Source organism: Populus nigra, chromosome 9 (assembly GCF_951802175.1).
Source record: "Populus nigra chromosome 9, ddPopNigr1.1, whole genome shotgun sequence".
Taxonomy (NCBI): domain Eukaryota; kingdom Viridiplantae; phylum Streptophyta; class Magnoliopsida; order Malpighiales; family Salicaceae; genus Populus; species Populus nigra.
In genome coordinates, this window is record NC_084860.1 from 6,108,275 (window position 1) to 6,119,901 (window position 11,627).

Consider the following 11,627-nt stretch of genomic DNA (forward strand, 5'->3'; position numbering starts at 1 on the left):
TGTATTGAATGAAGAAAACATTATTAAATTTTTATTAAATCATACAAAAAACTCTCCCAAAATCGCTCGATCCTTAAATGAACAAATTAAATTAACATTAATTACACACAAATTCAACAATAATTAAAAAATTAAGGTTCCAACCATACTTTTTTAATTTGGAGGTTTTTCATAAGAATTCAAATAATAGCTTTCCCACTCTCCCAAAAGTGTTTGTGAGTTCGAAATTAAATGATTGAATATAAACAATCTATTTGTTTTGGGCTATTGTACCTTCATAATTCTCATTTTGAATTTTAAACAACTGATTTGTTTATTTATTTGTTAAATCGAGGAAACAAAACCTATTAAACAACAACAAAACCCACCAAAACAGATTTCAAAATCTCGATTACATAAAAGAATTGGAACTCACCTTTTTCTTTCTGAGTTACATATGACGAACCTTCAATGCCACCACCAAGCCGCGGCAAGAAAAGGCGGCGGAGAAGGCAGCTTTGTGCTGAAGTATGGTTCTTTGTTTCGATCGATTCTAAGTTTTAGTTTAAGCTTTGACACGGGGAGAAAAAGGGGGAGAGAAGAGAGTGTGGGAGAGAAACATGCAATGTTAGATTAAAGAGAGGGAATGAGTGATGTGATAATATGATTTGCTTAAATATATTCGAAGCCATTATAGTTATTTGATTAACTTCAAGAGGGTGTTTGGAAGTGAGAAGCACTTCCAAAAAAATTTAAATTTTTTTTTAAATTAATATGTTTTTGATGTTTTCAAATTATTTTTATATATTAATTTTAAAAATAATTTTTAAAAAATAAAAAAATATTATTGATATACTTTTATAAGTGAAAAACACTTTAAAAAGCAACCACAACTACACTCCCAAACATACTCTAAGAATCCACTGCCATGAAGGATAAAAATTGTAATATTTAAAACCAAACTATGAATAATTTTTTTTTTATTTTTTCAACGAAGTCCAACCAGAAATCTCTTTTTTTTTTCTTACAACAAAAGCTTGTGAGATTCCTATTTAGCAATTTTAATTCAATTTTACATGTGAAATTAGATCTATTCGAGGATTTATTTGAAATTGTGATAGTAATTTTGGTTTAAAGTAATTTTTGTTTAAAAATATATTAAAATAATATTTTTTTATTTTTTAAAATTATTTTTAAAATTAGCACATTAAAATAATTAAAAATTATTAAAAAAATTAAAACTTTTTTAAAAAATTTTAAAAAATATAATTTCAACAATTTCCTATACTTCCTGTTTAGCCAAAAGCCACTGTGCTTACAACGAAAGCTTGTGCAAGAAAGAAAAACCAGGAACCCATGGATTATGTTTTTGTCTTGACATGCAAAAAAAGCCAAAACAATTGTCAAAAGAAAGTGGAAACAGAGTCAAGATTCCTCTTCCCTGATTTGAAATCATACTTTATTTGAAAAACCTTCACAAAGTAGCTGGATTAGCGTTGTTCTAAATGGGGTTAAGTAAATTTTGAAAGTTTTTTTATTTGTTTAAAATTAATGTTTTATATAGGCTTACTTGACTCTCAGTTTGTCGTCTTCCCTCCATAACCTACCTTTGCTTATTAAACCAAATCCCTTCTCCATCACCATTACAAAAATTGATCACATTTTTAAACTAATCTCTTACAAGAAATTTCTTTTTCACATAATAATGTGAATTTCTTTTCTTTTCTTTTTATAAAGCTACCCTCTCGCTCGAATAAAATGTTTAATTAGTTGGAACTTGGAGGAGGAGGAGGAGAGTGTGCATTGAAAAAATAAAATAAAAACCAGCTGGACTGTCCTAAGAGCAGCAAAAACTAGGGTGGTTTGATTTTGTTTTCTTAGCTGAGCGAGAGAACCTCGAATTAATGTCCAAAAATCATATTCGTGTATTTATAATTATATATAAAGGTAAAAAAAATAAATAGTTTTGAATATTAAAGCAATATTTTTCATTTGCATGCTCAAACAAAATGTCACACTGCTTTATTGGCTGTGTCTTGCTTCCACTGCCCCCCTCTCTCTCTCTGACAGATCTCGCCTCTTTCTCTGTCTAGAAATCACACTCCTGAAGATTCTCTGTATAGTCCTTCTCTGTCTCTTCAGTTTCTCTCTCTAAGTTTCAAACTTCATCTCTCTCTAGGAATTAACTCTGTTTCTCAAGTGGGGTTTCTATGAAAAGTAACACTGTTCCTCGTGAATTGCATGTCAAGTTGGTAACTTTCAGTGGCACCAATAAGAATCTGCGAGAGAGATCTAATCTGGTGGCCTTAATGGCCTAAACGGGTTGTTTTTGCTTTTGGGAAATTTTCAGGTGAATGTAGTGTTACTCTTTGTTACTTTTTCCGTGCTTCCTTCTTATTCATCTCTCTCTCTCTCTCTCTATCTCTATTTTAGCTCCTTATTCTTTCAATCTTAAGCATTTTTTGTTAGCTACCCATTTTGTAATAACTGCAAATGGGTTTATGACCTTCAAAAGCTTCTTCCTTGGGGTTTCAAGTTTAAAGATTTAGACTTTGCATGTTGGATTTGTTTTTTAGCTTCTGGGAGATGAATGATTTACATGTTAAAGGTTAAAAGTTTTAGTGCTAAAGTCTTTTTGAACTGAAGCTGAGGGGCTTAGTATGGGAGTCAATGTAGAGTGATAGTGCAGTTTGGAGGCCTTAAAAAATGCTTGATATTTTGAGTTTGGTTTCATGGGTTTGGGTTAGTAAGCTGTTTTTTTTATAGTTTGTACTGGTGATTCTGTGCTCTTCAGGTGCAAATGATGATTATTTTGAAGAATTAGTTGTACTTGGAGGGAATTGTCGGGAATTTGGGGTATTATAATTGCAAATGGGTTTATTCCCTTTGAGATAAAAATGAACGCCTTGAATTTGATGGAGGGTTGCTTTGTTTTTTAGGGAGGATCTTTGATTGCTTGAGTTTTGGCTTTTTCTGTGGGTTTTGACAATCAGTTAATGGGATATAGTTACTTGCCTTTTTGAAAGCAATAGTAACAAGAGATTTGATTATTGGGGTGGCTATTGTTTGGAAAGCAAAATGCAATATAGTTCGATTGGTTTTGTTAATCCTCTAGAGATTCTGCTGTCATTTGCATTTATGTTCTGATCATGACCAAGGCTGTCCGCACTAGGATTCTCAAGGATGCAAATGGTGATATCGGTGATCATCTTCGAAATCATATTCATTTGACCAATTGTATTCATCTGAAAAACCATATGCTTAAGCAAAGCCCCATTCTGGCTGATAGTTCATTAATCCGGGACCTCATTGCCCTTCAGAGGTCCCGATCTTTGAGGGACCCTTCGGCCAGTCCTCCTTCATGGCACTCACCTTCTGTAGTTGATTTGCTTCCTAAGAAAGGGGACACAGATGCAACCATTCGAGAAGGTAGAAGCTCGGTTGGCACCGAGCGTCGAAGGGAAGGTAGGAGGTTGTCCGGTAGTTCTTCACCCTTGGCAAATTTGGCACCATCAAAGGTTGTCCCAAGTGATGTTAGTGGGGGTAATAATGATGGGGTAGCAGCTATTAGTGATCGTAGCATTAATAGTGGAATTAGGGATGGTAGGAGAGTTAAGAGAGAAGAATCTAGTAAAAAAAGTAATAGGGTTAATCAGCTGGGTGGTGATGGAGACCCTTTACAAGATCAAGCTGTTGATGGTTTAATTCATGATACCGTTTCAGGGAATTCTGAATCAAAAGATAGAAAAAGTAAACATAAGGGGAAGCATAGTCAAGATGTGCATATTAAGACCCTTTCAGAGCAGCTACATGAGATTCCAATGGATACTGATGTGGCATCTTCCAACATGCATCTTCATGGAAGACACACCCGGCAGGAGAAAATTGTTGAGCCTGAGACCAGTATTCGTGGCTATGGCGGGGTGCATAGAGTGAGAAGGCGAAAGTTTCAAAGTACCAGAAGAACTCGGGCTTCTGCTCCAGCTTCAAGGGATGTTGGGGGACAGAAGGAAATGTCTGTTGCTTCCAATTCATTTGCTCAAGGTTCAGCACGGCCAAGGTATCACATGGAGGAAGAAGAATATGGGGACCAAAATGTCACAAGGGCTCCCAGAAATGGATGTGGGATTCCATGGAATTGGTCAGGAATTCATCACAGGGGTAAAACAATCCTTGATATTGCTGGAAGAAGCTTATCTTGTGGCTTGTCAGACACAAGGAAAGGTAGCACTGCTTCCCATGGGAGAGATTTTCCTGGTATGCCTGTGGCATCTGATCATTCTAGTTCATCTAATAAATCTGATGTAGAGGCTTTGCCTCTACTAGTGGAGGCATCTGGATCCCAAGAAAGCACTGATAATGCTGGTTGGGTGCACGACTATTCAGGAGAGCTAGGTATATATGCTGATCATTTGTTGAAAAATGATATTGATTCTGATCTTGCTTCTGAAGCTAGATCTGGTGAACAACGTAAGCTTGGGCGGAACCAGAATGGTAGGCATCAAAATCTTACACAAAGGTACATGCCGAGAACCTTCAGAGATCTAGTGGGACAGAATTTAGCAGCGCAAGCTCTTTCTAATGCTGCTGTTAGGAGGAAGGTTGGGTTTCTATATGTGTTTTATGGGCCTCATGGTACTGGGAAAACCTCATGTGCTCGGATATTTTCCAGAGCTTTGAATTGTCAATCTCTGGAACATCCAAAACCTTGTGGCTATTGCAATTCTTGCATTTCACATGATATGGGTAAGAGCCGAAATATAAGGGAAGTTGGCCCAGTCAGTAATTTTGACTTCAAGAGCATCATAGATTTGCTTGACAATATGATTATTTCTCAGACGCCATCTCAATATAGAGTTTTTATTTTCGATGACTGTGATACTCTGGCCCCTGACTGCTGGAGTGCTATATCGAAGGTCATTGATCGAGCACCCAGACGTGTAGTTTTTGTCCTTGTCTGCTCAAGTCTTGATGTTTTGCCTCATATAATTATATCCAGATGCCAGAAATTCTTTTTCCCAAAGCTTAAAGATGCAGATATTATATATACTTTGCAGTGGATTTCATCCAAAGAAGATATAGATATTGATAAGGATGCTCTAAAACTTATTGCATCGCGATCAGATGGATCTTTGAGGGATGCTGAGATGACACTCGAACAATTAAGTTTGCTTGGGCAGAAGATATCTGTTCCACTGGTTCAGGAATTGGTAAGTGCTTCCACATTGTTGTGACTATGATTAAAACGTCAATAAGTTTCATCTCATTATACATAGGTTAAAAAAATGGCATATTCCACCCTGAATTCCAATATTGTCGGTGTTATTTTTGCCCCTTTAAATCATAATGTTCTGTAGCGTATACTAGCCTGCAAGGTATTGGTATTGGTGTTGATGTATATGTTAGAAATATAATTATTGCAGTTCAATTTTCAGACAATTAATGCTTTGAAATTTACGTGATGATATAGGATCTGCTAACTTTCACTTTTTTGACAAAAATCACGTGGCTTCTATTTTCTGTGCTATTGATGTTGGATTGCATTAGCATGTAAAGGAAGTTATTGTTCCATGTTTGCATTCAAAATTAAAAGTTCTACTTGCATGCATGTTATTCTGCTGCTAAAATACGAGCCTATCCTTATACTGATCTCATTTCATTTGATCTAAATTCTGAACAAACCATTCTTCTTCTTCTTCTCGTGTTTTTTTTTTTAATTCTGTATGTAACATTTCCAGACATTAGATTATTTTTAGGCCTGTAAGGGTAACTAGTAACAAGAAATAGTGCTATATTGTGGTGGTCATGCCAAAAAGAAGATACTGTTAAAAGCGTGATGCTTAGATGAAGAGTAGATTGAAGAGGAATTTACCATTTGTGGCTTCTGGCTGAGTTCCTGTTTAGATGCAGTAGACCACATGCATAAACTTCTCGGAGTATCCATGTTTTTGGATATCAGATGGAGGACATTCAGTTGAACCACTGTTATAGATCCCAGATATGGCTTAAAAAAAATTACTTTTTGATTGTGATTGTTTGCTTATGTTTATTCTGCTTTGCTAGCTTAACATGAATCTCACAGTATGACTGTTCTTGCCTCATCATCATCCATCATGGGCTATCATCTAACCAAGCACCAAATTTGCCTGTTTGGTTGCTAGTTTTAGTGCTCTGGTCTCTTAGATGTCTCTTCTCAGGCTGATTGAACTGCCCTTAACTGTCTCACTTTATTAAATATGATTTCCTTCTGCTGATTTGCTCTAAACTACACAAATCTTTTTACAGGTTGGACTAATCTCTGATGAAAAATTAGTGGATCTTCTTGATTTAGCAATATCTGCAGACACAGTAAATACTGTGAAGAATTTGAGAGTCATAATGGAAACTGGTGTAGAGCCATTAGCTTTAATGTCACAACTTGCTACAGTTATCACTGATATACTAGCTGGTAGCTATGATTTCACAAAAGAAAGGCCTAGAAGGAAGTTTTTTCGTCGAAATCCATGTGAGTTCAAAAGTTATTTGACACTTTGTGTATCATTCATGTTATTGAACAATCCATCTTTTAATTAATCTGTGATTATTGTCCCTTTTACCTGAAATTGCTGATTTGGGACTTTCCTTCCTGTCTTCTTATTTACCTAATTGATTGGTGAAGAATCATTATGTCAATGTTTTTGGTGTTTGAAATTATATCTTCATGAATTTCCTACCCCCCCTCATTCATCAAAAGGCTCTATACTGTGTTATATGATTCAGCTTATTGTTCATAAAAATTTGACCACAATTTAATTGCTTCTAGTGTCCAAAGATGATATGGAAAAGCTGCGTCAGGCCCTCAAAACTTTGTCAGAGGCTGAAAAACAACTTAGGATGTCAAATGACAAATTAACGTGGCTAACAGCTGCCTTGCTTCAACTTGCTCCCGATCAGCAGTATCTGCTCCCTAGTTCATCCACAGAAACTAGTTTTAATCATAGCCCTCTGGCCCTAAATAACATGGGTGGAAGAGATATTGCCAGAAAAGGTGGTGAACGGGTGGAGATGCCCAATAACAAGAGAGGTTTGTCAACGCATGTCAGATTGGAAAATCTCCCTGGTGGAACTTCTGCTGATTTCCAGAACAGTGGTTCAACTAATGGTATTAACATGGACAGAAAAAGAAATGCTGCATCTGGGATGGCTTCTCAATGGACATCTGTGCAAACTTCTGATGCAGTCCGGGTGAATGGCAGGCAGGTTTCAGGTAAAAGCCGCAAGGGACATCAAGAAATTTGGTTGGAGGTGCTTGAGAAGATTCAAATTAACAGTATGAGAGAGTTCTTGTATCAAGAAGGAAAGCTAATCTCTGTCAGTTTTGGGGCAGGTACATTCCATTCATATACATCTTCCATTTACATTTATTGTGTCATTTACAGATGCACAATGGTTAACCAACTATATAGTTTTGAAAATTATACAATTATCAGGTTTTGATTGCATTCTGTGAATGAAATGTTTGGCATAAGGAAGCTTAAAAATAGTGGCCAAGCTGATTTGTGGCCTTCGAATAATTTGTTAACTGGAATTAGTTTGTTCAATTTATACTTGCGTTATTAAAGATTACTGACTGAATGGGGTTCTAAAGTGCAATCTTGGGAATGAAAAATACATCTTAAAGTAAAACAAAAAACCCAAGAAATGAAGTAACATGTTGTTTCAACCACTAGCTGTTTTAGATGGGCTCAATGATGAACGGTGTGTTGCACTTCAACTAATGGTGTCTCTTTGCAATGCAACTGTCAGAAGTAGTTAGGATCCTCTATCCACCAATGTAATAATTATAATTTCTCTTCTTATCAATTTAAACTTTAAATCTGCTCCTCATTATTAGTTCTTGGCACATAATTAAGTGTTGCACACAACAATTCTAAAAATTACAATTCAGGGACATGGATAGACATGTATAATAAAGTATGTATGTCTATTTCCCATGTTATATTTATGTGTATTTATTTATGATTCACTGTAAGCTTGCTGTGGGAGAACTCTGTTTAATTAAGAATCTTTGACTTTCTTATCAAGATTTGATAACGTTTATAATTCTCTCATGTCTCCACCATTCCTATTTGACTCCACTATTCCTTTTTTCAGCTTAAATGTCCAAAAATATATGGCTTGTAGGATAATCTTTTTTCTGTTTAGTTGGCATTCCAGATATTGTGGACATCACATTGATGTCCCATGTCCCTGCTTGGCAAACAAATATTTTCTTTACATTCACTTCTTGCACATAGTTAATTGACTCCAAATTATTATTATTTTTTTCTTTTTGCAGCTCCAACTGTGCAGTTGATATTCAGTTCACATCTCACCAAATTGAAGGCAGAGAAGTTTAGGGCACATATTTTACAAGCATTTGAATCTGTTCTTGGATCGCCAGTGACAATTGAGATCCGATGTGAGTTGAACAAGGAAACAAATGCGGGGTTCCACTTGCCAGCAGCTTCTAAAATTGGTTCATCTCAGATGGCTATGGACTCAGAGCCTAATGCTGGGAGCAGAATGCCCAGGACTGGAGATTCTCTAGAAGGGAGGAGTGAAATTGTTGAAATACCAGCTTCTCCAAGGAAATATGAGGGTAATGAACCAGCAAACCACAATGTAGAATCTAGTAGAAGAGGTTTACAGCGCACATGGGCAGGAGAATCAGTTTCGAATAAGAAACCAGCCATGGGGTCTATGGTGGAAAGAAGAATACTTGGGGAACCAAGTCAGAGTAAGAGCATTGTGAGAAGCAAGGTTTCCCTTGCGCATGTAATTCAGCAAGCTGAAGGATGTACACAGCAGGCTGAATGGTCAAAACACAAAGCAGTCTCCATAGCTGAAAAGCTTGAACAAGAAAATTTGTACGTATATGCAGAATTGTTTATTCCTTTTCACCCTATTATGATGCCAGTCTAGTTCTTATTCCTGGTTGGAGTCAAATAGACTCGGTAGAAGCTGGAACCAACTTTTAGCAGTGAACTTTATTATACTAGAAAAGTGGTTGCTGTATGTGCTATATGTGATGAACAGAAAGGAGGTCTTGGTAGTTCCAGAAGGCTGAGTTCTGAATTTTTTTGTTTCTCAAAAAATCCTAGGGAGTACTTGACAGGAAGGGTAATAAACCCTCCTTTTATTTCTGCTAAAGAGTAGATTTTAGTAGCAACTATCTATCAATTGTAAAACCATGTATGATCAGTGAGTAGTGATTTGATTTTATACGAACTTGTGCATAGTTTAAAAAGATTTATATTATGTCAAAGTTTTCCAAAGAAGCCTGGGCATGTGTAGGTGCTTGGTGGCATAGGGGGTAATGTCTCTTCTTGGAATTGCACCAAGCATCCTGGGATTTGAATCCCCTCACACCAGGAATGAGATGGATTAAGGGAGAAGAAGATTAACCTTTGTTGTTTAGTCTCTGGTCCAATTAGCCTCTTAATGTACAAAAAATGAAACTCTCTTGACTAGTTTGTGATCAGAACTTAATTGAGTTGGAAAGAGAGTTCTTTTGTACATTTTTCTTATCATATTTTGTCCTATCAAATTGGCTCTTATGCATTGTAGTTTTACAGGAGACTGGAACCTAGATCAAGAAGCTTGCTTTGCTGGAAAGCAACAAGAGTGACACGTGGGAAGGTAATTAATCCTAGATGGCTGATGATATTGATGCAAAGTCTTCAATACGTATCATTTTAGCTCATAAAAATATTTTTAAGCGTGATTATATCCTGCATGTTCTCCCATAATGCTGAAATAGAAATCAACCGTTGCTATTCTTTTTGTGAGATTAATTATTTTTCATGTTTACTTTTCATAATGTTTGCTGTCCTTTTTGTAAATTTCGTTCAATCCTTTTTAGCATGCGTGTCCCAATTCTAGCCTCTTCATTTTAGGCTCATACAGTGAGTCAAACCAAACAAAATAGAATTCTGCAAAAACATGTAAGCATTATACAATTTATGAATTGCCGCTCTTTACACGCTAGTTGCAGCTCATGTTGGTCATTGACTACACAAAGTAAACAGAAATTACCATAATGATTAAAACATTTCCTGAGATGTACGTTTTGGCCAAGGGGTGCCATTTTGTAAAAATGAGTAACTATTTTGATGTGGTCTGATTTTAAAATGTTGGTTGTGTTGGTTCTTGCAGCTTTCTCGTTTGAAAACCAGGACACGAAAACCACGTTCATTACTGAAGCTTGTCTCCTGTGGAAAGTGTCTCTCTTCTAAACCTCCTAGGTAGATCAAGGGAAAATATGGAATGGCTTTGAAGGATTCAGAATTCAACTTCATCAATACTAGCTAGTGTAATTAGCCATTCTCTCCATTTAACGACTCTATTCATCTTTTTACGTTGAATAAATGTGATTGTTGTTTCTGTCTTTCTGATAAGAATGCAGGGAAAATAATAATTTAGTGTAGCTTCTTTGGTGAAAATAGCCTTATTCGTGCAGTCATTAATTTAGCGTAGCTTCTTGGACTCGATTGCAGCGAGGCCCGACTTTTCTTATGGAAGACTGGTTGTTAAGACTAGTCTGCGTTGGTAGTTTAGTACAGGATACTGCCTACTGGGACAAAAGGATGGACTATTCATTGATGAAGACATGTCTTCCAAATTTAGTCATCTCTCATCCCCAATTAGACTGCGATAGTTATGGGCTATGTCTAGCATGGTAGAAATGGATGACGTCCATGCTCAGGCCCAGGAATGCCCTGGAGCAGAGACATGACAGCCATTTTCTCCTTCCTTTCATATAACTGTATGTCTTCCTAATGTAATGTCACTTCTTGAATGAAAATGTCCTGTATTTACATTTAGTCACACCAGTAGACGGACTTTGTAGCCATTAAGCTTGTGGTATGAGCTCGAGAATTGAATAAAAACACTTGCCATCTTGCATGGTAGAAGTCCAATTTTTTTTTGTCCAATGCTAAAATGTGGAACAAAAGTAGCAGTAACGATTAGTCACATTTCCGTGGTCGGTCTGCTGAATGACGAAGGCGACAGATCAAGCTGAATCTTTTTTGTCTGCTTTGCTGCCAGGTTTGTTGGCCTTCTCTACTTCTCTTTCATGTTTGTCTTAGCTGTTTTATTATTCTTAACAAGTCACAGAATAGTGAAGGAGGCATCTTGTTTCTTCACGTTCATACAAGAAGGTTGAAAATTAAGAGCAAAATCTGGTGTTGATCACTTGTTGATTGTTGGATCATTTGTTCTTTTCTTTTCATTCTTAATTCTATGGCGTCCTGCTGTACTTTAATGATTTTTCTCATTTTGCTTCTGGTCTTTCAGAAATTATATTTTATATTGTAAAGTTTTTATATTCATAACACTTCATATTTTCTCACTGATGTGCTAAAAAAAGTAAAAATAAAAAACAATTTATTTATAAAATTGCAATTATATTTTATTTAATGACTAAAAAGTTTCTATTGCTTTAAAATAACAAAAAAAAAAGCCACTCAAGTTACCGTTAACAATTTCTTGAAAAATATCCATTATTAATAATTAGAAAATTACCATCATTTCCATGTTATTAACAAAAAACCCCTCCGTTTTCCCTCATCATTTCTAGTCATATAAACATCAAATTCTTCAAAAATATTTACATGTTTTCAACA

General features: G+C 35.9%; 1 protein-coding gene across 2 annotated transcripts; it reads left to right on the top strand.

The window, feature by feature from the left end:
* The first annotated feature begins 1,982 nt into the window (after positions 1-1,982).
* On the top strand, positions 1,983-10,823 carry LOC133703126 (protein STICHEL-like 3). Of its 2 annotated transcripts, none has more exons than XM_062127556.1 (7): positions 1,983-2,329; positions 2,774-5,189; positions 6,265-6,484; positions 6,782-7,345; positions 8,297-8,867; positions 9,576-9,639; positions 10,156-10,823. In XM_062127556.1, the coding sequence occupies exons 2-7, from the start codon at positions 3,129-3,131 to the stop codon at positions 10,246-10,248; spliced, it is 3,573 nt and encodes a 1,190-aa protein (XP_061983540.1). In that variant the 5' UTR covers positions 1,983-2,329; positions 2,774-3,128; the 3' UTR covers positions 10,249-10,823. The 2 variants fall into 2 exon arrangements, with proteins under 2 accessions (XP_061983540.1, XP_061983541.1); XM_062127557.1 differs by having other exon boundaries at positions 2,919-5,189.
* The last annotated feature ends 804 nt before the right edge of the window (positions 10,824-11,627 follow it).

What these genes read in the sequence shown, in the direction of transcription:
- LOC133703126 (XM_062127556.1), top strand. Translation starts at nt 3,129, where the DNA reads ATGACCAAGGCTGTCCGCACTAGGATTCTCAAGGATGCAAATGGTGAT. An exon ending in TTCCACTGGTTCAGGAATTG is followed by an intron (nt 5,190 to 6,264) that starts GTAAGTGCTTCC and finishes ATCTTTTTACAG; the next exon opens with GTTGGACTAATCTCTGATGA. An exon ending in CTCTGTCAGTTTTGGGGCAG is followed by an intron (nt 7,346 to 8,296) that starts GTACATTCCATT and finishes TTCTTTTTGCAG; the next exon opens with CTCCAACTGTGCAGTTGATA.